Here is a 25923-nt window from a genome sequence, read left to right as displayed (position 1 = left end):
TTTGTCTTGTTTTCTATCCAGAAGAGTGACTGGCTCAGCTAATATTTGTTGGGACACATAATTAAGCAAAAACATATAGATGTGAAAGTTCGTGGCATGTTTAATACAGCACCATATGGGTGGGTGAATCAGAAATGCACCCAGTTACAAAGGCAAGTTTGAAGAAACAAAGAAATGACAACACAGATCAATGACTTTGATTTTCATTATTTCCAGCTACCATTAATTAATTCATTCACTTGACAAGCATTTTGAGGGCCTATTGTATATGGGGGTCTCTGCAGCAGTTCACTGGGACACAATGGTGAACATATACTAACTGACCGGCTAAGAGAGAGGCAATTTTCAGTGTTATGAGAACTCATGCAAAAACCACAGGACTGAGTCTTTTTGATGGAGTGGGAAAGAATACGAAAGACTTTTCATTGAGAAAAGCTACAATGGTAATTCCTACATTGAATGCAGTAATAATAAGTTGGAATTAGCCAAGAAAGGGAGTCAGACTGAGGGGCAGAGAAGTGGCAGGAGAGAGTAGACAGTGTTCCCGACTAGAGGAGACATATGTGCAGAGAAGAGGGGACACACAGTCAACTTCTCCGGGTGGTTGTAACTGGGAAGGTGGGGGAGGTACCAGACAGATTTACCCAAACTTTCCCTCAAGATTCTTCTCCCTCATACATTTCATCTCTCCCTGCATTCTCCCAAACTCAAGTCTCCAAACACACGCACTTTGATATCTGAATATCACTGATACTTACTTCTCCCCAGTCAATATTTTTGGGTGGCAAAGGGTAGTGTGAGGTGATATCATAAGCGATCTCTTCCATGAACCATTTGAAACTTTTGCAGTTGTGATCTTCTCGAAATTTTTTCAGCTCAGAGATATCTCCATATGCTAATGCCTTTGATTCAGGACGACTGGCATAGAAGTAGTCTTTATATTCATCCCACCAGACCTCAACAACTCTAACATAATTCTGTGGAGAAAAAAATTAATATCATTATAACAAATAAAAATATTTGTAATGTCATAAACAGCTTCTTTTAGACATCTGAAATATGACCAACATATAACAAACTTATTTCAATAAGGCCTAATATTTAAACAACAAATGCAACTGAGCTAATGACTCTAATATGTCAACTGCCAAGGATAAAATCATCATGCATGTTCAACTAAAAAGTGATGGACATAGACTCTTAGCTGCAAGAGATATCTATTTTAAGAGACTATATTCTGTCCTGCTTCTAAAGGAAGATTTGCTACCTAGAGGGGTTTATGAGAGGCTGGCTAGACACTGGTGCTCCTCCCAGAATTATCTCCATACTACTAGCATATGCAGGGAAAAACCCCATTTCAGAAACCATCACGAAAAACAATAGTTTTAATAAAACACATCTTACAACTATAATAGGACCATTTTTACCATAACCCAGAATTAACTGGGTATTTTCCCCAGTTGGCACACTTTAAGAAAAAAGTAACTAATGAACAATAAAATCAGCTGACATTGTGATAACTGAAAAAGACCTAACTTCTAAGGTTTTACCGAATGCTGCATGTAGGCATGAATATACGTGACAGATTTAGTACACACTCAATCTAGTCTCTTGGTCTTCTCCAGCATGCCTCAGCAAACTTTGTTGTAAAGGGCCAGAGAGAAAGCATTTTTGGCTTAGTGGGCCATAGATATCTCTGTTGTAACTACTCAACTCTGCTGAGAAAGTAGCCATAGACAATGTATAAACAAATGGGTGTGGGTTGTGCTCCAATACAACTTGATTTACTATAGGGCTGGATCTGGCCCATTGTTTTACATCAGGAGTAGGAAAATCTAGCATTCTTTTACATTTTTTTTCTAGACTACAAGATAACTCTCAAAGGGTGAACGTGACCTTGCAAGCATGTTATTGCAAAAGCTATTGGCTTCAACAAAGTCCTAAGCAGTGGTATCCTAAAAGAGCATGTAAGATAGCTAACTATTTTGAATCCTTGCAAATTCATCCAAAATTAGACACAGTCCATGTCTTTTAGATACTAATGAATGTGAAGATTTAAATGCACACACATACGGTTATAGCAACAAAAAGAAGGAATAGTTGTTTGGGGTGGAAAGGGGCATCATGGAGGGATGCTGGATGGCTCAATCTTGAAAGAGTGGTTAATTAGGTGGGTATCGTATTGAGGGCAAAGAGAAATGCAAATAAAGATGGCAAATCATGATGCATTTGGAATCCTCCAAGTAGTTTGCCACAGGTGGAATGAGTGCAGGATTCAGAGAGAAACTCGCCTCACTGTTCTCATTTTAAGATGAGAATAATCATAGTCTTTATCTTACAGTATGTTGTGAAAATTAAAAAAACTAATCTATGGAAAGCACGTAGATTTGTGTCTGATACCTAATAACCAATCAAAAAGTGTTAGCTATTATTATTTCTATGGACTTTGAGTTTTATCCTTTATATGAGAGTCATCAAAAGGTTTTAAGCAGGAAACAGACATAAGGACATCGAAGCTGATGACAGACAGCCAAGTGGGAGGCTGTTTAATATCCATGGGAGACATCTAAAGACCTGCACTAAGCATAGCAAGGAATGGACTTAAGAGATATGTCTGAGGTCGAATTGTCAGGGCTTCATCAGGTGAGAGGTGAGTTGGACAACCCTAACATGCCCCCCAAGTTTTATTCATGGGCAAATAGAGAACACAGGAAAAGGAATCATTTTTGAGAACAAGTTTAAAAGTTTGACTACGTTGAGTTTGAAATATCTAAGAGGATAATTCTAGAAGACAATTAACTATAAAGATCTGAAGCTCAAAGACAAATGGGCTAGATAAATCCACAAAAACCATTGGCCCCCTGGTGGTTGAAGTGCATGGTGCTAAATTTGGAGAAAAGAAAGTGCCTGGCACATTCGGGGCATTCTCTAAGAATATGCTGAACATGGCACTTCCTGGGTAGTTTTTATGGACGCTACAATTCATTTGTAGAGTTCCCTTGAGTTGGTTAAGGACTCCAGAAAATGAAGGGCATCAGAGTTAACGGCTCTTAGAACTTACGACAGCAGCCCAAGACTTTCAACAGAGGCTGTTATCCTAGCAATGGGACATTTGGCCTCTGTATGGAGCTTCCCTGATTTGTCCTGTTCTAAGGGACAAAAAATATTAATCTTTCACAAGCACTACTCAAAATTTGATTTTGTTTACTACAAAAACTCTCAATATAATTAATTTTTAAAATTAATTTAAAGTTTTTAAATTTCACATGCTGCTGTGAAATTAGGCCTTGTGGGATATGGCTGTTTGTCATTTTGATTTATTAAAAAAATATATATAAAATAATATTTTCCTCATTTGTGACTAATAGAAGTTGATATTTTCATTTCCACTACTTTCCTTTCCTACAGAGTGTCAGTCCATTGGAATTTATTTGCGATGTCTTTATGGAGAACATTCATGAATAGGATACAATGACTAATTTTAAAGAACAATAAGGTATTTCATGAGTAAGTCTAGCCTAGGGTAAAAGTGAGGACCTGTGTGATTGCTTACAGCAGTTCTCAACCTGTGGGTCGCGACCCCTTTGGCGGTCGAACGACCCTTTCACAGAGGTCTCCTAAGACCATCCTGCATATCAGATATTTACATTATGATTCATTACAGTAGCAACATTACAGTTATGAAGTAGCAACGAAAATAACTATGGTTGGGTCACAACATGAGGAACTGTATTTAAAGGGCCAGAAGGTTGAGAACCACTGGCTTAAGAGCTTGTCCCGTTCAGTGAGCTGACATTTACTCAGTACCACAGCATGTGGTACATAAATGTTAGTTCCCTCGCCTTCTCCACTTGCAACCAGAAGACTCACCTTCATCGTTGGAGAAGACCCAACATTAATGGGCGGAGGATTCCCTTGCCAGCCCTCGAGACGGTAGATATGTCCCACACGAGAACAAGGGACAAACAGTAATTTGCCGCCACACTGCCATATCTATCAAGAAAAAACACATGTGGAAGTTGTTTCAAATGCCAAAATAAATTATGGCTAAAAATTTGCCTTGTAACTGTAAATCTGAACTCTTAATTAGATACAGCATCCACAGGGAATTTGTAAACTAAACAAATCTTAAAATAACTTGCCTGTTTTCCAAACTCATTTAATAATGAAGGAGGCGATAGGAAAGCAGTAATATCTTTTGCTGCTGCTAAGGGACCTTTTCCTAAGTACTTGTCGCTCCAAGCAACCTTTTCGCAATGTAACCTTGCCAAACCATGCAGAGTCTCCATCTCTAACATCATTCATCGTTTCCATTGCTAATATATGTCCCACCTGGGTGATTATAATAATTTCCTGCCTGTCTTCTTCACCTCTAACTTCTCTCTCTTCAATGCTATCCTTATTTATAGCAAAAGATTATTCTAGTTCAATGATGGCGAACCTATGACACGCGTGTCAGAGGTGACGTGCGAACTCATTTTTTTGGTTGATTTTTCTTTGTTAAATGGCATTTAAATATATAAAATAAATATAAAAAATATAAGTCTTTGTTTTACTATGGTTGCAAATATAAAAAAATTTCTATATGTGACATGGCACCAGAGTTAAGTTAGGGTTTTTCAAAATGCTGACACGCCGAGCTCAAAAGGTTCGCCATCACTGTTCTAGTTGAAGGGCAGCTTTGGGTCATGTTATTCCCTTGCTTAATATCTTCGATGGGTTTCCACTGCTTATCAAATTAAATAAAAACCTCTTAGCTCAGCATGAAAGACTCTCTTCAGTACGGTCCGAATGCACCAGTCCACGTTACCTTCTTGAATGTGTGTCTTATTCATGCTGTCAGATTCTGCTAAACTGTGCTCCTCGCTGTTTCCTGAATACATTCTTTTTCTTTTTTTTAGGGTGACACAAAGTTTTCTTTAATTATTCTTTGGGGGGGAGGGATGCTACACTTCTACTCAATTAGTAGAAACATACTCAATTAAGAGAAACATTTTTATCAGCACAGAAGTCCTTTTATACTTTTTCCCACTTATCATGCCATGAATTCATAGGGAATGGGTTCCAGCAGCTCAGGCTCCTTTCCATTGTTCTCACAAAGTGTGCTTCTCTGGGTTGAGCAGGCTGATGCTTCAGTTGAACCCAGGTACCTTTCTCTTTGGTTTCCTTCTTTCTCTGATCATTTTCCTTCACACGTTTCAGGAAGCTATCTCGACTCTTAGAGAGCTTAATATGCTCAATACGTACATTAATCCTCTTGGCAAGAATCTTGCCCTTAACTTGCCTGTCCACAATAATGCCCACTGCATGCTGGGTGACACTGTAGGCTCTTCCAGTGTTGCCATGGTAACATTTGTGGGGCATTCCTTTTTGAACACTGCCCATTCCCTTGATGTCCACAATATCACCTTTCTTGTAGATTCGCATGTATGTGGCCAAAGGAACAACTCCATGTTTTCTAAAAGGCCTAGAGAACATATAGCGGGTGCCTCTCCTCTTTCCCTTTGTGTTAGTCATTTTGGCGGATTACTGGAAGATGGTGGTTCTGGCCGAAAGGCCTGAATACATTCTTCATGTCTCACCTTTGTACCTCTTCCCATTCTATTTTCTCAGAAGTCCCCCTCTCCTCCCTTTGAGGCAGGATAGTGAGAAGCCAGAAAAATTCCTTGGCAGGTAGAATGGGTAAACTGAAACAGACAGCCGATTCAAACTGGCCGCATCCAGCACCCGGATTTTCCTGCCTCCTCCCTGGCATGACCACTCCCTTAAGCATTAAGCCCTCAGGACAGAGAGTTTCTGATCAGCATCACATAATGTTAGGAACAAAGCCTCAGGTTTGCTGACCACAGGGACGGGCCTCAGTCGTGTTTCAGCTCCAGGCCCAGAAAAGCAGCAAAACCAGACAAAGAAATGTCATGGTTGGCATCAGGACCAGATGCAATGACCAATGACCCCTAACCTAGCATGGACCAATTAATAGAGACCATGATCCTGACCCTATATGCTCATGTTGATGGATCAGCATATTAAAGGGCACACCTGGAAAGCTGATGAAGATTCTATTGAGATCCTCCCCCCAAGACTTCCCTTAAAATTCCTGCTTTAGAAAACAGATAAAGACACCTAAGACAAAGGACCCTGTGTGCGCTCTCAAGAGCACACACACACCTTCTTTCTTCAGGCATGTATATTTGCTTTCTCTCTCCAGAGCTCTATGGGTTCCCATGAAGCTTGCAACCAGGACAGCAGTAGGCAGCGGCAGCCGGCCTGGGCTAGCCCGGGGGTGAATCTGCGTCCAAAGGCCCTTCTTTTGCCTATGTAACTTGTTGCCCGAGTCCACACAGCCCAGCTGGCTCACTTCTGCCTCTGTGACTTTCCAAAAGGCCAAGGCAGCTCTCTGAGCAGCCAGCTCAATTTTCTTGGGGTGTACTTTTGCTTTACATGCTAAATAAACTTCCACAATGCGAGAGTTCTTGCCTCTGAATTCTTTCTTTGCCAAACTCAAGAACCGAGAGGCAACATTGCCAGTAAACACCTTTATCTCTACTTACTGATAGCATACCCATCTTTCTAGTTCGGCCTCAAATTCTTCCTCCAGCGAGATGCTGTTTCTTAATCACACCAAGCAAATGGCACTCTACCTTCTTATCATATTATGAAGTTAAGTATAATTCTAATCTCTTACTGACTGCAAGTTCCTTGAGAGCAAACACTGAGTTATTCTTCTTCCTCACAGTGCTAAGCCCTGGACATTTAAGACATGAGGTAACGCATATCTGCTTAACTCAACTGTGATATAGTTCTTTTTCTTTCTTTTGGGAAATGAGGTGGTGTTGCAGCATGGAAGGCATTAGTGCTCAAGGCCTGGCTCAGTGATGGGGGTGCTGCAGGAAGGCAGCTGCACTGTCAGTCTGAGGACGCACAGTCGTCGTTGGGATCTGCTTCTGTCCTGAGTCATGTCCTATAGTAATAAAGGGTCACTGTGTCAGTGGATGGTCAGATGTGACCCCAACACATGCAGACTCCCCAAAGGGTTCTCTAACAAAAGGCTCCAAAGTCCAGAAAGCCTTGGGTGTGGGGGAGGGGGAGGTATTTTTATTTCTGAAGCCTCCTGGCCTCAATTTTCAGACGAGCCATGTAAATATGCAGTATGTTTGGAGCTTGTATTTTGCCTACTTTCCTCCAAAGGCATACATTTTGCTAGCCGTTCCTTATAACTTAAAGAAATGCATTGAACAGAACCCAGCCTTTACCTGAAAGTCACAAAAGTCAGTCACGACCGAGAAAACGCCATTTGTTTAAATGCATGGTTACCTTGTATGAGATTTCAAAGTTTTCACCGCCCCAAATCTGGAGACCTGGATCGTACAGACCCAGTTCAAAGAAGAACTCTCGTTCAATGGCAAATAATCCACCAGCCATGGCTGGGGACCTGAGAAAAAGAAACACTTGAATAACTATTAAGGATAAGCCCCTTCACCAATAGACAACGAGTCATTTTAGAATACAATCTAGATAATGCATAGAAGAGATAAAACTGATGGCCAAACATTAAGAAATTATAAAAACTTGCAAAAACGATCTGTTCATAATTACTCAGTGAATTTACTGAAATTTCTAATTGAAATAGAATCATATAGTTCATTACAAATTAGAGCATTGCATCATTTCACCATTAGATGGAGCCTTGGCTCCTGTGTTAATTTAAAAATTAAGCCTTTAGATTTAGTAGAAGTAGCATTTTCTCTTTCACTTCTAAAAATACTGAGCCATACAGCCCTGGTCGGCTAACTGCTCCTGCAATGATTCATGAGTCATTATGGGATGAGCAAAACCATACACCATGGAAGCAGTCTGTCATTTTTTAATTTTATAGCTCTGCGGCTTGCCAAATAAGGGTGTAATTCATCTTAGAACAGTCACAGTTCATTCAGAGTTTGAAAATACAGCGGAGAAGCGACACAGAAGAATTAGACATAGCCACTTTGCCAGGGGGAGGCCTGCAGAAGGGCGATCGGTGCGGCCTCTTTAATTTGGTATTTTTTAGGGACAAGATAAAAACAATTGGGTAGCTTTATAGGGACAAGCCACTCACACGATTAGATGAGATATGGGACTAATTTATATCCTGTTGCCTGCATCCCCCACCCCGAATAATTATTTTTTTTCCGAATAATTAATTATTAATGCATCATGATTCTTGAGATACCTCTATTAAAGTACCTTTTTAAAAAATCACCACACCTAATATTCAATCTACCACTAATTCCTATTAATTCTACCTTGAAAATGCATCTTGAATCTGTCTACTTCTTTCCAACTTCACTGTTCCCTTCCTGGACCAAGCCACCACTGCTTGGACTGTTGCAGTTACTTTGTAACTTGTGTCGTTCAGTGTCCTTTATTCTCTTCTGCCTCCGCCCAAGTCTAACCGCACCACAGGCAGAAGGGACTCAACATGGGTCCCACATGCCAGCTCTCTCCACTCTGAGTTCTCCTTCCCTGCTCCGCTCATGCCTTCAACTTGCCAAACTCTCTGCTGACTCAGGGCTTTCACCTGTGCTGCTCACTCTCCTGAAATGTTTCCCCTCCTCCTCCATAAGGTTAATCCCTCATCCCTCAGGTCTCAGCTCCGGTGACACTTTGTCAAGAGGCCGTTCCGGATCCTCCAGGCTGGATGAGGTTATCCTTTCCATCAACTCTGTTCCAGAGTTATATATGTAGTTTTCTGTTTAACTTCTGTCTCACCCGCTATATAAGTGAAACAAGGGAACCTATCTTTTAAAAATTCATTCCCAGAAAATAGTGCATGGCACATAGTAAGTACTCATTAAATATTTGTCGAGTGGATAAATAATGAATCAAGTAATTTTTTCAATGTTAAAGAAAAATCACATTGGATCAACATTATTCTGTCATACCCTTTCTTCTTAGAGTATGCTGCCTAACTCACTAAATATTAGCACTATTACATTTTTGGTTATATTTTCATGTCACATTTATTTAACTGTCATTTAAAATTATTATAACTCTGCCTTTTTGATCTTTAAATATATTCTCATTTATCTCATCATATATTTGAAAATACATCTTAACATAAAAACCGGTGAGTTCTTTCAAGGGGAAACCTCCCTTAAATTTTTCTAACCTACTTAAAGAAATTTTTTTTACTAATCTATGGAATTGTCAGAAATAAAAACATAATCATTACCCCTTATTTTTTTTCTCCCAGGATTATATTAGTCAGGTAAGCAGGTAAACAGTAAGTTTCTGAATTATTCTAAAAAAGAACTTCAAAGGAAAATTGGGAAAATGTCAAATCGAGCTTAAAGTTCTATAATTTCCTTATGTTTGCCATTTCAGTATCTTGATATTGTGACATGCTCAAATCCCACCAGCATTTGCATGACAGTGGAAACATCTTTCCAAAACAGAGTTCTAACATTATCAGTAGTATAACAGGGAGAGAGAGATCAAAAGCAGAACCGTAAGATCAGAAAAATAAAATTAGGCACATTTAGAAGCCTACACTAACATTTGACTAAACATTTCATTTGGAGTCACTCTTTAGAAAGACAGTCAAATGTTGCAGTTAAAAGACCCTAAAAGCACAGAACAGCGTACATTGTTCTATTAGAAGAGTCACAGGAAGGACAAAGGCTGATTCTGGAATACAGTTTCCTTTTTATCAAGTGCTCTTCTGAGAAGGCAACAATAAAGGAGTGTATGCAACATTTGCCAAAGTCATGTATTTTGATTAATCAGATTTAACTGGTACAAAATTAGCATATAAAACAAAAGGAAGAAGAAAAAAAACACACCCCAATCTCTTGCTATTGTTTTCATTGCTAGCATTACATCCAAGGCATCAAAGCGGATATAAAACTTGGATTACAGGTAATTTATGCATTGTAAATTTACATAATGATTGTTCTTTTTTTGCTTGAATTTGGAACTAATGCTATATAACATTCCCCTTTCACCCCGCTCCCCCAAAATAAAAAGTGGCACCTGCATTTAGGGAAAAACCAATTATAAAGAAGTGAATGTGAATTTAAACCTGTGAAATAGTGTGAGAAAGAAGTCTTCAGAATCTAAGACAGCACCTACGGTTTTAATAACAAATGTTATAGCTTGGCAAGAGGTTAATAGGTTAGCAGCAAATGGAGAAAAGAAACACATGTAAGTGATTTAGTGATTACCGATATGGTTCAGTTTTTGTCTTTCTGATTCTCTTCTCTTGAGGGGTCAGAGGCACCCGTTTCCAGAGCATACTCCAATCCCATGCTCCTCGGGCATACCCATCTTCGTCACCACCCCCTTGGGGTACAATTTCGTATGTGTTGCCATTTATGACATCTATAATCGGCACAGTGCAAATGGTTCTGTATTTTGTTGATGATAGCAGCAAAGATGAAATGGAAGGGTATGCACGGACCCACATATATATACATGAGTACATGGGGAAGGAAAAAAAGAAGGACTTAAATAAACATTCCACATAAGAAAATAAAGGAGTAATCTTTACCGATAAGGTTCAGTTTTATGTTTTCTTTTGGCCTTTTCCTTGTGGCTTAGAGGAATACGTTTCCATAGTAAACTCCAGTCCCAGGCCCCTCTGGCAAAACCATCTTCATCCCCACCTTGTTGTGGTTCAATGGAATAATCATTCCCATCTATGTAATCTATTAGAGGCACAGTACATGTAGTTCTGAAACATTTACAGAAAATGAAAAAGCATTTAAGAACCCAAAACTGACTAGTATAGCATGCCTCGCTAAATTATCTCTTTTTGTCACTGATTTGGGTTTTAGTTGTTGTGGGGTTTTTTTTGTTTTGTTTTGTTTTTTTTTGGGGGGGGGTTCTGTTTATTTTTTTGCATTAGGGGACTTAAACATCTAATGGGAAGTAGAAGTAAATCAATGGCCTTTAAAAGTCAAAGAGCCCGTTTTCATAAGGAAAGGATAAAGGAAGGAGACTTATCCCTCAGCTCACAGACAAATGTCAGGGACAAAGAGCCATGTCTTTTAGCTTAAATAGTGTTGTCTCATTTTCACCTACAGGCAACTTTTTCTTCGTAATTTTGTATTGCTTACAAGATTTTCCTTCCTGTTACTTTTCCTCCATAATCCTCCATTATAAAATAAGTGTGTGTGTGTGTGTGTGTGTGTGTGCATGTGTCTGTATAAAAGGATAATGTGTGTGTGCATGTGTCTGTATAAAAGGATAATACTGCTACGTTTTTTTTAGCACTTCTCCCAACTCTTTGTTGCTTTCTATTTCTTTGGAAGCAGTTATGAAAACCTGTTTCTGTACTTTTTCTTGATCGTTTTTTCCTACTTCTTTTTATTGCAACAGTTTTCATTGCAAAGAGAGAGAAAAAAAAAGAGTACTCTATTGTATTCCTACCCTTTAAAAAAATGAGAAAAAAAGATTACTCAAAACCTAAAGAATTTAAGTGTGGCCTGAGAATTTGGAGGAAAAAAATCCCTTGCATTTGACTTTAGGAAAATGCTAGTACTATATGACTAGGTGCAGAGTCAACTCTACCAAGATAATCTGTTCCCCTGCTTGTTTCATTGCTCATTTTATTAGAGAGGATTTAAAATGCACTTCCTAAAATGGAGATTACAGTGCCTTTTCAATGTTTGGAAACAAAGGAGAAGGGAAAAATGTTAGGGGCTTAAAATTTTGATATGGTGTAAGTGGACTTGAGAAGGCTGTGTTATTCCCTCTGGGGTCACTCCTATGAGACGGTGGAGGGTCTCTGTGGGATCTGTGGCATTGCCACAAAATCCTGTGGAAAACCATTTCCTTACTGCCCTAGAGGACTGCTAGTTTCCACCTGGAGAGGTGAAGGTTGGTTCTCTTTCCTCACTTCTCCTGAGTCTCAGATTTCTTAATAAATGGTGCCGTGTAAGATGTCCCAGAGAGATCTTGGTTTGACAGTTGATTAGCTGTCTGATTTGGGACAAATTAATTAACTTCTCTAAGCCTCGGTATCCTCTTCAGTACAATGGAGCTAATAATACCTATTCTGCAGGGGTGCTGTGAGGATTAAACCAGACAGCTGGTTTAAAAATTGAAAAATCTCTATGTATTCTATATATATATATATATATATAAGCCTAAGCGACCGTTATGATTGGTTGACTGAACAACTGGTCACTATGACGCGCAAGGACCACCAGGGGGCAGATGCTCTACGCAGGAGCTGGCCCCTGGTGGTCAGTGCGCTCCCACAGCAGGAGTGCTTCTCAGCCAGAAGCCGGGCTCATGGCTGGCGAGTGCAGCTGCAGTGGCGGGAGCCTCTCCTGCCTCAGCAGCAGCGCTACTGAAAGGCACAGCGGGGCCTGGCCCTGGCTCGGGATCCTCCCCAGCCACCTGCCACTTGGCACTGCCACATCCCTTGGTGGATGTTGGATTTCGAGAGGGTGCAGGCCAGACTGAGGGGCTTCACCCGTGCACAAATCCGTGCACCAGGCCTCTAGTTGTTTATAATAAGCCTTACATTACATCTTGTGATGATTCAATCCTCCAGAGGTCATCCTTTGAAACATGCCATTCACCATAGGGCCATGTCTTATTTGCCTAGATTCCAAAATAGTCACAATTCTGGACTAAAGACAGGGAAGGCTTTTGGAACCAGGAGACGAATGCTGCCTCCTTTTGTTTCAGATATTTCTGTAAATTTGATGGGGATCACCACATTTCCATTGAATAGCTGCCCGTTTCTAAACTTAAAGTTTCTATAGGATCCCAAAGCCTTGACACAAAACTGCTCCTTACTATCTCGAGTAATAATTAAAAAACCAATACATCTAATTTCAAGGCTTGTTCCTTCAAATCTTTAGAATTGTTACGGTGGTAGAGAGGGAGCAATCAATATTACTCTTAGAGAAAGCTTTTGGAGCTAGAGGCAGTCTCTCAACCACAGATGATTCTTGAATCAGACACCCTAGGCTTATCCCAAACGCCCAACTGCCTGCATCAGAATCAGCCCAAACTATCAGTCTATCTCCACCCTGGGAAACAACTGGCTGAGTGATAGCACTCAGAACAGAACACTTCATGTGTTGACTGGAACTGAAATTTGATGAATGAGTATGTCATTTGTCCTAGGGTGAAGTTTACTTTTCAACCAGAAAAGCAAAAAAGCAAGGTGATGTTACCTGTCCTTAGAAATGGGGGCTACAAGTGGTGCATACCAGTTAACTGCCACCTCACAGTGGGCATCAAGGTATATCAAAACCTTAAAAAAAAAGAGGCAGGGTGAAGAACACTCATATGGCACATCATATATCACACACAATTTAAAGTTAGATACCAACATAAGTTAGCATTAGAGTCATTTTTAACATATAAGTTTATCTGTTTAGGCCGGCATTTCAATTTTTTAAAAAAGTACTTAAAATGAATATGATTGTTTAGTTACCAAATCCAAAATGATGACATTGTAAATATCGATAAGAAGAAATATTTCCTACCTGCCCAAGTTTAGCCTTCTGGGCACCAATACTTCGTGCTTGAATTAAACCTTCTCTTCTCTCATTTCGGAATACCTTTACTAGGCCATTCCACAGCTTAATATAGTCATCTAGTTTTTTTTTTAAGTGTTCTGTGAATAAAAAAATTCAATCAGCATTATAAATTATATGTATGTATCTAAACCAATTAAATTATTATTTTTCTCAAGAAATAGAGACAGGCAAAGGTACTTTAAGCAGTCAATAATTTTACACAGACCAGATTAAATGTTTAATCTATAGGGAAATAAGGTGGAAGTATTATCTGAGTTAAATTTTGAGCTTAATACATGCTGGCCAGTGTGGCTCAGTTGGTTGACATCGTCCCATGTACCAGAAGGTCGCTAGTTCCCAGTCAGGGCATGTGCCGGGGTTGTAAGCTCAATCCCCAGTAGAGGGCGTGCAGGAGGCAGCCCATTGATGTGATTGATGTTTCTCCCTTTCCCTCCCTCTCTCTGTACAAATCAATAAAACATTTAAAAAAAATTAAAAACCATTTTTGAACTTAACATGCCTTCAGAGAACTGGTTAGCATGAGAAAGATCAAACATCTCTGAAAATAAAATAAATGATAACTATGCCAATTAAAATAAAAACTTAAAAAACGTTTTAAATTTAAAAAATTAAAAACTCAAAACTGCACATGTTAATGTCATATTTAAAAGCTTTCAAGCATGATATTTTGTTTGCTTTTGGAAGAAGCAATAGTTCAGGATTTCTGAAGATACACTGCTTATAAATAGCATTGTATGACTTCTTTGGAATCCATAAAGGATGTAGGTAAACATTTGTTTCTGGGCCATCTTTCTCCAAGTATAATCATATCTAAGGTTGTAGTCTTGGTGTAATGAATATAGTTCCCATCAAGTTGATAAAAAACAATCGAGAGTCCCATTTTCTCTGCATTTTAAGCACCAACAGGAGTACAGTGGGGCCTTGACTTACGAGTGTCCCAACTAACGAGTTTTTTGAGATACGAGCCATCTCTTGGATGATTTTTTGCTTTGAGTTGCGAGCTAAAATTTGGGTTACAAGCCAGCTTCAGATACCCCACCGCTAGTTGGCGCAGTGAACGTCACAGTGAACGCCATAACATCAGCCCAGCATCACGTGTCTCACTCGCTCACTTCTTGATTTGACATACGAGTAATTTGAGTTACAAGCTCCATCACGGAACGAATTAAACTCGTAAGTCAAGGCCCCACTGTATTTATATATGAATGTATGTATATTTACAAATAAGTATCTACACGTTTATATAATATATACACATTTATATAATATACTAGAGGCCCGGTGCACAAAAATTTGTGCACTCAGGGGGCACCCCTCAGCCCAGCCTGCCCCCTCTAAGAGTCTGGGAGCCCTCACAGGATGTCCTACTGATGTCCCTGTGGGAAGCAGGCCTAAGCCGCAGTCTGGCCTCCCTCTGTGGAAGGCAACTGGCCGATCAGGTATATAGATACTTTCTGAAGGCAGCACAGACTCCTTCCTTATTTCTTTCCTCTGCGGTTGGAGAATAGGGGACTAAAAGGTGGAGACAGAGCTATGGCCGGGCCTGGGGCTCTTGTAGGCAGCAGAAAGAAGGAGAGGGCTGGGGAAAGTCTAGACACGGTTTTCTTCAATTGTCCTCCCTTCCTCCAGGCCCCTCGCTCTGTTCTTTCCTTGTCATGGTGGACGCTTGGGCCTTGGACTGACAGGAGCCCAGCGATGGTGGAGTTCAGCCCCCTCACTTCTCAACTGAACATACAACCACCTCACATTCCAAGCGGAGCTGTTTTCAAGTGGCTAAAGTGCTGGCAATTCATGCCTCCCGGCCTTTCCCCTCTCGGGTTTCCTCCTTGGGTCATTTGCAAACTTCACCAAGACACCAAAGCAACTCTGCCCTGGTAGTTCTGCACTGGCCCCTGCCCAGGCCCGGCTGGGCACTCTTCCTTGAGGTCTCTGGGTCCACAGTCTGAGCTCAGGGAGGTCACCCAGAGCCCGTTCCCCCGGACAGGTGGGGCAGGGGGGCTAGCTTGAAGAGCTGGAGGAAGATGGCAGAGTAAGAGTTGGTATGAACCAGCGCCTGCTTAGCCAGACTTCTTAAGCTCCCCACCGGGCCCAGGCTGGGCCCCTTCCCCACACCAGGAGGATCCCAGCTGAGGTCCCCTCCCTGCACCCAGCGCTCTCCTCCCTGTTCTACCACTGGGGGAAGGGAACAGCTCACCTTCTCTTGACCCTGCTAACCTGGCAGGCTGAGGTATAGGCCAGGAGGTGTAGCCTAGGGTGCTGGTGGCTGCGAGCCTTCTCCCCCTCCCTGAAGTGTGGGGCGGGGTTGCAGCGGCTCACAGCCGCCCCTGGGCACCATGCATAGAGGTACTGCTCTCCACTGAGCCACCGTCTGCCCAGGACCTGTGGGGGTTAGGGTGGCCTCGGGCTCCCACTGGCCCCACTGAAGCCAGACTCGGCTTGGCCGGCCACCCCCACTGCCAGAGGGCTGTGCATGCCCCACAGGCCTCATCGCCCTTATGAATCCCCATGGTCTGGCCATCCCATCCCATCCCATCCCATCCCATCCCATCCCATCCCATCCCATCCCAGGAAGTGGCCATCCTGATCGCCATGGCTTCACTCCCCGGTGCAGTTGGGCCTGCCCAGCAAGCATGTAGGCAGGAGCTGGGCCTCTGAGAGAAAGGAGTAGGGATGCGGGCCAGGGCAGAAGTAGGGAACTTGGCGGTATAAACACAGCCCCCCCCCCCGCCCCGACTTCGTGCCGGCCCCTTGTGCTCCATTCCCAAACCCCTGGGTGCCCCTGCCCAGCACTGTGCTCTCAGGTCTGGGGTGGGGATGAGGGACCTGGAGCTGCGGCCTGAAGGCAGCCCTCGCTGGCTTGGAATCGCAGTGGTCGATCGGGGAGGGATGTGGGGTGCCAAATTCCACCTCTCTCTCTCTTCTTTCTCTCTCTCTCTCTCTCTCTCTCTCAGAGGGCCCCGTGTCCCGGTGGGCGGGCGGGGCTCAGGCCCGGCTCACCATTGTATTGCTGCCTGCTCTGTTGCTGCTGAGGCGGCAGGGGCTGCTGACCTGGCCCAGGCCCCTGGCCAGCCTCCTGTGCCTGGACCCCAAGCAGCAGCAGAGCTTCCCGCAGCCAAAGCAGCAGCAGTAGCCAGTGCACCAAGCGCCCGGAGCCAGCTGGGAGGCGGCGGCGGCGGTGGCCAGAGTCCCAGCTCCCCTCTGCCACCGGCCCCGCCGGGAATGCCCTGGCACAAAGTTCCCAGCTCCTGGCGCCAGTGGCCAGGGACTTCTTAGGTGCCTCCTCCTCCCCACCGCCCGCACTTCATGAATCGCAAGTTTCTGCGGAGGCAGCAGCTGCAGGACGCAGAGCAGGAGACGGGGAGCAGGCTGAGTGCGGCTCGGGCTTGACAGAGGGCACCGGCACAGGGGAGATCTCCCCGGTGGCAGGGGGAGCCGCTGCCTGCTGGGGAGATCTCCTCTGCGCCGGTGCCCTCCGTCAAGCCCGAGCCCGAGCCGCGCTCGGCCTGCTCCTGTCTCCCGCTCTGCGTCCTGCAGCCGCCGCCTCCGCGGAAACTTGCAATTTATGAAGCACGGACAGTGGGGAGAGCCCGGGTGGCTCCAGCGTTGCCTCCTGCCTTCCTGGCCCTGGGCTGGCTGGCTCCTGGCGGGCAGGCAGGGCTCATGCTAAGGCAAGTGATGCCACCAATCCCCCGCCCGCCCCCGGATCGCACATGGAAGTGGGCCCCCTGTCTCCAGTGGGCGGGTGAGGGCTCCGGTGAGGTGATCAGCACTACTTGCCTTTGCCCCAGCCCTCGCCCACCCCCTGGTCGCACATGGGGGCCTGGATGGCGGCTTGCGCTGTCCTACCCTGCCTGCAGTATGCAAATTAACCGCCATCTTAGTTGGCAGTTAATTTGCATATTGCCCTGATTAGCCAATGGGAAGTGTAGCAAAGGTACGGTCAATTACCATGTTTGTCTATTATTAGATTAGATAATATTTATATTCAATAAATAAATAATAAATATTTGCAGTTTGATAGAGAACATTTTGTGTTCTAAAAACAAGAAACAGCCCTGATTGGTTTGGCTCAGTGGATAGAGCCTTGGCCCGTGGACTTAAGGGTCTCACGTTTGATTCCAGAGAAGGGCATGTACCTTGGTTGTGGGCACATCCCCAGTGGGGGGCATGCAGGAGGCAGCTGATCAATGTATCTCTCTCATCTATGTTTCTAACTCTCTCCCTCTCTCTTCCTCTCTGTAAAAAATCAATAAAATATATTTTTTAAAAAAACAACAAGATACATTTGCCAAGTTTCCATCTTGGCTTCCCAGTTGTAAGAGAACAGTTTTTGTTTGCATCACTATGAGCCCATGAAATTGGCTCCTCACAACCATGACTAGCTCCTGGATCCTTAGAGATATTTCTTGTGGACACAAAAATTATTTTTAAATTGTTTAAACTTTTAGTCCATGAATACAAAAACAGATGAAAACATAGCTGTATTTAGTGATGAGCTAGTGGTTAAATGGGCAAATCAGACTGTACTTAATACTTTACTCATTTTTTAGAGACCTTATAATTATCAAGACACCCACACATGGATATTCAAAATTGAGAAGAAAAATATTTCCCTTTTGGCATCCACTTTTAATGACAATTATAAACAAAATTCTCACGCCAAACTATATTTTTCCCCCCAGAAAAATCTAAGTGATTTTCCCTTCAACTTAAACTTTTTTTAAAAGCTTTTTTTTTTCCAGCCTGGTACAGTTTTTGTTTTTTTTTGTTTTTTTTTTTAAGGCCCTTCTGAATTGCAGTAGGCACTTTTATTTAAATAAATCTGTAACAAATTTTTACAGCCCAAACCAAGTTGATGGCATGTTCTTCAAATTTAAATGCATAGAAAGATGGCCCCAAAGGGAAATTAGTGAGTGAAATGACTTCCGGCTTCTTTGGGATCTTGCCCTATGGCAGAGTGCACTCTATTAATGTTCCAAGTATTCACCCCCTTTCCTCAGGGAGCGATTATCCTCCCCACCCACTGATGTCAGGCTGGGCCATGCGACTTGCTGTGGCCAATGAGAAGGGGCTGAAAATGACTCAAGGTACTTGTGAGTGGAACTGTTAAAATCGCAGTAGTGCTTCACCCTGTCTCTCTGTTCCCTCTGCTTCTTAGACAGGCAATGTCTGAGATCAGGCTGCTCTGCCAGCCGGGGCCCTGTGGTGAAGACGTGGGGCAGAGCAGGGTGGACCTGCAGGGAATGTGTTGTTAGAGCAAGAGAACAGGGCCATAACCCATTGTTGTTACAAGCCACTGAGAGTGTGGGGTGCATTTTGCCTTGACCCCACTCAGTCTCAGCTGGCTGACGCACATGTGAACAGGGCTGTGCTCAATTTAATGGCCCCAAAGCTTATTTTAAGAGAATACTCTAATTTCCAGAAACCCAAGTGCTATGAGCAGCCAGCTCCTTTGTGAAGTTTTATATTAGTAAAGTATTTTATCTTTAAAATAAGAAAACTTATAACTCAAAGTTCTAGTTTCTGAATTTATTGGGGGAAAGAACAAGTCAATTTTCACTCCAGTCAGATTTACCAAAGACTATATACTTTTAGTACTGAGAAGGGGACTGACAGATTTTAAGATTGTTTTAAAATTGGGAAAATTAATTAAAGCCCTCTGTACCTCTGTATTTCCTACTGCTATAAGCTAAGCAGACCCTGCTCTGTGATGGACTTTACAATGTATAAGAGACCAAATATTAAAGGTTTGTAATAACAGAAGCTCTGATCACAAAAAATTCAAGTAAAATGGACCAAAAAATCGTAAGTGCAAAATTTTATGCTCCTTTTCTGGGGCCAAGCAGTTATTTTTGGTGTATCTTCACAATTTTCTTTTTTTATAATGTGCTAAGTATAGCACAGTTTTACTTGTGTTAATAACATAGGACTTCTTAAAACCAGAACAATCATAGACAAGGGATTTCTATCATTTTTATAGGTTTAAGTTTTTTAGAATCTAAAATATTGTTGGTACCAATAATATCACGGTAAAACATTTTTAAATACAGGGTGGGCAAAAGTAGGTTTACAGTTGTGCGTATGTGAAACAGTTTATTCTATTATTATTATTAATTAATTATTGTATTATTTTCCATTAGAACGACTGTAAACCTACTTTTTGCCTCACCCTGCATTTATCTTGAGACAGGGATAGTATTTTTAATGACTACACTCCTGTCATGAAAGTTGCAACCAAGGTAAGATGTCTAAGCTAAAGGCATTTGATATGATGGAAAAAGTTAAAGTTATACATTCTCTAGTGTAATTAAAAATGAGTAGTTGAAAAAGTGATTAGCTGAACAAAATGAGGGGAAAAGGAAATAGGGCATATTTCTATTTCTTCTCCACGCTAGCATATGTATACAAGATCAAGATCTGGTCACATGCCTGTATGGTATAAACATAGAGGTGCATCCAGACAGAAAGAGCTCTAAATGAAGTTTTGGAGGAAGCTTTTGTAAAACCATTTTGAATTATATTTTTATGGTACCCATGTTCTGTCTTCTGACATATAGTCAGTGGTATTACTAATTGTACACAAAAATTGTTTGCAAAACTTACTTGCCAAAAAGCAAATATCCTATTGTTACTTAGCCTGAGTTCTTTGATGAAATTTCAAAGGATCCAATTCAGTTTTGTGACAAACAAAGAAGAATAAATGCCCATATCTGGGTTTCAGCAGCACAACTACATTTTTTATTTAGGATGCTGCTTTGGGGTCTGAGCTATAGTATTATCTATCTTTTGATACTCATGTCACTAAGAAGATATATTCTGCTTACAATAATATATTTAAAGAAAAAATGTTAACTTAAACCCATTATTGGGAAAAATCAATGCTTAATCTCGTTCTTTTGCCAAGTTGAATCAAGACTAACCAATGCTTCCCTAAATGCTATAGTAATAAAAAAAACCAACCAATTTCCTTTTATTCAATATATTAAATCAAATATAAAGCAAAATAAATTTTGGTGGATACTTTCTATTATAAATAAAAATAGTCCATGGTTTCTGGTTAAATTCAATGTTGTATTGTTAAAATGCAAATTATAGGCTATTAAATAGGTATATGGATTTTAGTTGGACAACTATGGTTGGAACACCAGGTGGCATTACAGTATACGTGCAATTACATTTTTTCAGTCTTTCAATAAATTACCTCCATGACAAAACTTTTGTAAAATCAAAGGCCCAAAGAGTTGGTATAGTGTAACATAGTGGTTAAATACACAGACTTATGAGCTTGTAGATTTGATTCCAGCTATTAATTATTGAGACAGGAATAGCATGTGAATGTTGGTAAGTTACTTAACATTTCTAAGCCTCATGTGTAAAATGAAGATAACAATGTCCATTGCAAAGGCTATGGTCAGGATTAAACAAAATAATCATTACAGAATGCTTGATATAGTGCCAACTTGTTGAAATAGATGCTATCAGTAGATGCTATTACTTTTTAAAGACTAATTATTTTGAAATCACAGTTTTTGCAATTACTCATAATTAACTTATTTTATGGACAAAATGTCAATTCCATAGCCATTACCTTTATTGCTGAAATCATCAATTAATACAATTTCTGCTAAATATTTCCTTGGAGTCCTTTTAATGACACTGTGGACTGTCCTCATGAGGGTTGACCATCCTTCATTATGGAAAACAATGATAACGCTGGAAACGAGCAGGTTTTCATCGTAATGCCAATACTTGCACCTGCAAAAGAAAAATTTCATCATATTTATGTAGAGATAACCTATAATGCTTGGTTCCAAACTTATGATTATGTTTTCTGATTGGAATAAATATGGTTGATGTAACTAACGTAAGTGAATAAAATACAACCTTTTACATTTTACAGAAACACAACATAGAAGAGAGAAGCTGCTATGAGATGAAATTATTCATAGACAAAGCTACTTCCTAACCAACCAACACTTTTTATGTAATAGACAATTTGTGAATTTATACTTCTTAGCTGGGATGCTTAAAATAATACTCACAGATATCAGGGTTTTTGTTGCTGTTGTTGTTTTTCCATGACTTAGAACTCAGTTTATTTTGCTTTTTAAAATTTGAGCTTCTGGTGTAAGACATTTATTTCACTTGCTATGAATAAAACCACTATATAACTGTGTTCGAAAGCTATCCTGTTCTAATATGACTAAACTATTAAGAAAAAAAATTTAAGGCTGAACTGTGGCATGTAGCAAAAATTAACATGAATGAAAAAGCAAAAGATCTTGTATTGTTTACAGTTATAGATTGGCTTAAGAGGATCTTTGGCTATTTGACACAGAACTATTTGAAACTGTAACAGGATTAAAGTTGCCACAAACCTTTTTCTAATTGGAAACTCAAAACAGGCCTGATAGACTCAAAGAGCCAGCGAAGGCTCGGTGAGTTTCACAGAAGTGTGATACCGATATGCATACACACATATACTATATCTGTGTGTATAACCTTTGTATATATATATACCCACATGTTATATATATTTTGTTTGGTTACGGGGGTGGGGTGGGTGGGGGAAGAACAAGATAGTAAGAACAAGACAGACTAACAAGAAGGATTTGCGATGCATGTCCTTTCTGCAGGAGTTAACTTTCAGAATTAGCATTTGAAGCCTATGACCCTTTCCTTGCTAAGTGGGAGCAAAAGCTTTTCCCTCTCCCTCCCTCCCCCAAAGCTTTCCGTGAACCAGTAAATAAGCTTGATCCCAAGGTTAAATTTAAAACCATAAAAGCAATAATTCACTTTATCAGCCTGATAACCCATTCCAGCATTTAGAAGAGTAATTGTTACCTAACATAGGGCCTGGTCCAAAGTACAGGGAGATAACCTTTTCTCCAGGTGATTGTTACCTTTCAAGATTGTTCTAAACTGGGTTCATAGAGGCTGACTGTCTGGTAATCCATCTGCATTTTTCCATTGAATAAGTGAGTAGTAAGTGCCTATTATGCCCATGCTCAGAGCTGGGCACTGGAGCCATAGCTTCGAGGAAGATACTCTTGGTCTGGCTCCCATGAGCCCACCACCCTACAGGGAACACAAGACATGGAGCAAATATTCCCGAGTGTGTTGGTGGGAAAACCCCACTTGGCCTCAAGACGTGTGGTCAGGAAGGCCTGGAGCTAGTGCTGGAGGGTGAAACCAAAAGGATGATTAAAAAAAAAAAAAGGTACTAAGACCAAAGAAGTGGGAAGGGATTCAGGAGGAAAAGATGAAAGCACAAGAATGACTTGTGTGCATATGATTCAGAAATTATGAGAACTTTAAAATACATAGATGGAAGATTTATATCTTTAGATGGTATAATTAAACTATGAAAAATAAACATAAGGAGGAAAAAATTATAAGGAAGGCATTTGCTGTATAACAGCATATTTTTATGTGCCAGGCACTATTCTATTTGCTTTACTTTTATTGACTTATGTAACCTACCACCACCACTCTGAGTTTAGTGCTATCAATCTCCCATTTTACAGATGAGGGAATTGAGGCTCAGAGATAAATGACTTGCATAAGATCACACAGCTAGGAAGTCCTGAAGCCAGGGAATAAACCAAGGCTGTATTGAGTTTATAAGAAATCTTGTTAAACATGAACAAGAGAAAAAGAAAAAAATACTAGCTATACCTACAAAAATATAGAAGTGGAGGAATGCAGATCTGGAAAGAAGATAAAGAGTCTCTGGAGAGACACGAACCTGGGCAGAACAAGGTACGTCTGACTATTAGATGGGCGGGGATAATAATCCCCACCCCACCAACAAACTGTAATCCATATGGAGCCTCAGGCAACATTTTGCTGATTTTCTGTTGTGAGATGAGCACATTGGGTAGAACACAGAGCAGCGCTTGTCATATACTAAACCTTGATGTTAAGACAGTATGGAAAGAAGCACCCATGGTATTGAGGTAAAACCCCCTATTTTGCATCATTTGTCTCACTTTACTGGCATAGAATTGGTCTTCCTTCTTAGGTTCTAAGAAGAAGGAAGACCAACTGAGAATAGAATGTCACCCTTAAATGAATGGGTTTTGGTACAGACTTTTGACTAATTTCGGCTCTCTGGCACCTCATTTTCCAAGAGAGCTTAAAAATCCTCTGACCTCAAGGACAGTAGTGCCTTAGCTTTGCCACAGAACTCTGGCTGCAAATACCCACACTCAGGTTAAAGGCTTGCAATGATTAAAGCTATAAAGTTATTCCTAAAGTAATTTTACAGAACATTTTCATGGTAGCTATGTGGGCCAGGTGTTTGGGATCAGAAGAAAAGAAGGGGATAAAAAATTTTCATAGTGACTTTTCTATAACTTAAAAAAGTAGATTTCAGAACAAAAAATGAAATGCCTGTGAATATTTTACTTGCTTTCTTTCTGTACCAGCTATGTTCTTTAACAACTGTAGTTTGATATAAAGCCTTGTTGTATTTGGTCTTAATTAACAAATAACATTAATTCAGCAGACTATGAAAAACAACATTTTTAGGCTGCAAGTTCCTGCAACCCATATGTACTATCATTAATCTACAGTAACGTGTGTGTGTATGTGTGTGCACGCTTGTGTATTTGTATGTTGAAGTTACTCATCTTGCCCCTTTTAAAGGTTGTATTTTACTCCCTTACTCCTGAGAGTCTCAATAAATAGAGTCATTTGAGATTCTCTCCCTTTAATTTTGCATTAAATTTCCCTATAATAGGGAATATTCTTTAGGGATAGGAAATAATTTCTCAAAAGTTGGGAAACACTCATTTTTTTAAAGAAACTACACATTTTTATTTTTAAGCTAGAGGCTCAGTGCATGGAATTCATGCACTTGGTGGTGGTGGGGCGTCCCTCTGCCTGGCCTGTGCCCTCTCACAGTCCAACTGACACTGGGAGTGGGCCTAAGCTGGCAGTCAGACATCCTTAGCACTGCCGCAGGGGCAGGAGAGGCTCCAGCCACCGCTGCTGCACCTGGCTCAGGGCTTCTGGTTGAGTGGCGCTCCCCATATGGGAATGCACTGACCACCGGGGGCAGCTCCTGCATTGAGCGTTTGCCCCCTGGTGGTCAGTGCACATCATAGTGAACAGTCCTTCTGCTGTTCGGTCAATTTGCATATTAGCCTTTTATTATATAGAATAAATTGAGAATCTTTCCTGTGTTCATATAAAACCCCTTTTACTCATTCCCATTATAAAAGGGAGTGGGAAAATACAATTTACATGAAGCAGTGCTGCACCCAATGAACAAATTAGTAATATAGAATATAAAATTTAATTTGGCATTCAGAAACCAATATATTTTCAATGAAAGGAGAATTACCACTGTTAAACCCATCATTCAAGCTCAACTGATTGAGGGGAGTGGATTTTACCCAAGTAGCAGTTCCTATGTTCTTTGACTGGAATGATATCAAGGAAGCCCCTTGAAAACTTGCTATGGGAGATTTTATTCCTTACAATTCATTACACATAGCAAAATAAAGAATCTGAGCATCAAAGAAATTTATAAATTAAACTTCCTGATCATCTGAATATGTTCCATTTTGCCAATGTATTTCCCAAAAAAGACTGTTATAATAATTCATAATATTGCCAAATAGGGAAGTATTACAACCCTTAGTCTGAATATCATCCTTTGATTATATAATTTAAAATTACATTGGCACTGTATTTTTTTTTTTTGCAACCATATCATATTGCTAGCTCACAAGTCCCTGGAACTTTTCTCCCCAAATTACTATGAAGCCCAATGTTTCTCATTTTTAATTTTTTCAGTTGAACTCAGCATACAATACCATGTTTACATTTATTGTTGGTTTAGGTGCATGTCTAGCAGGTTTTGCTCTTTTGATAATTTTGTCAATTGGTGTATATAACCATCCCTGCCCATTTTTCTGTGTGTTGAAAACTGGATTAGTAAGACTGCTATCTCTGTGTCTACTGTTAATGTGAACAAATATGAGGTCAAATATAGTGCTTTAAAGCTAAGTGTAATCCTTGAGAGGCTGCTATTACTCCACTCATTAACTTCATCTAACTGCACTATCACTGGCTGCATTTCTTTTCCTGTCCTCAGGGATCTGAAGACTTTACTCAGATATCCTGCTGCATCGAGATGCATTAGGTATCACATGGTCTCCTGGTCCACTAGTGTAAAGCTCATGTCTTTTCTTAGTCACTTAGTTTGGTTTGACTCCTTTTCATAGACCTATGTTGGCATATAGTGGCGGTTACTTCTTCTGTATGTATAAGTGATCCTTTCTAGAATCTTAACAGTGCATCAATATCAAGTTTCCAAACCAAATGTTCTCTTTCCCCTTTGGAAAATATAAGGCAATATTTTCCCACCTAC

At 40.9% G+C, this 25923-nt stretch overlaps 1 protein-coding gene and 1 pseudogene across 7 annotated transcripts in view; both read right to left on the bottom strand.

The window, feature by feature from the left end:
- GALNT7 (polypeptide N-acetylgalactosaminyltransferase 7) overlaps positions 1 to 25923 on the bottom strand; it is a 133991-nt gene that overhangs the window by 10970 nt on the left and 97098 nt on the right. For 3 of the 7 annotated variants that reach the window (XM_036314950.1, XM_036314951.1, XM_036314947.1), the window contains exons 3-9: positions 21130 to 21296; positions 13488 to 13618; positions 13173 to 13252; positions 10203 to 10385; positions 7315 to 7432; positions 3871 to 3993; positions 759 to 977 (exon numbers count right to left, since the gene is read on the bottom strand). In XM_036314950.1, the coding sequence (XP_036170843.1) occupies positions 759 to 977; positions 3871 to 3993; positions 7315 to 7432; positions 10203 to 10385; positions 13173 to 13252; positions 13488 to 13618; positions 21130 to 21296 (1021 nt within the window). Of the gene's footprint in view, positions 1 to 758; positions 978 to 3870; positions 3994 to 7314; positions 7433 to 10202; positions 10386 to 10528; positions 10712 to 13172; positions 13253 to 13487; positions 13619 to 21129; positions 21297 to 25923 lie in introns of all 7 variants that reach the window. The other 4 variants (XM_036314945.1, XM_036314944.1, XM_036314949.1 and 1 more) reach the window with 2 other exon arrangements.
- Positions 5023 to 5550, bottom strand: LOC118659008 (annotated as a pseudogene).

Source organism: Myotis myotis, unplaced genomic scaffold (assembly GCF_014108235.1).
Source record: "Myotis myotis isolate mMyoMyo1 unplaced genomic scaffold, mMyoMyo1.p scaffold_m19_p_6, whole genome shotgun sequence".
NCBI classification, from domain to species: domain Eukaryota; kingdom Metazoa; phylum Chordata; class Mammalia; order Chiroptera; family Vespertilionidae; genus Myotis; species Myotis myotis.
Note: the sequence above shows the minus strand (reverse complement) of the source record. Positions and strands in the feature narration are given on the sequence as shown.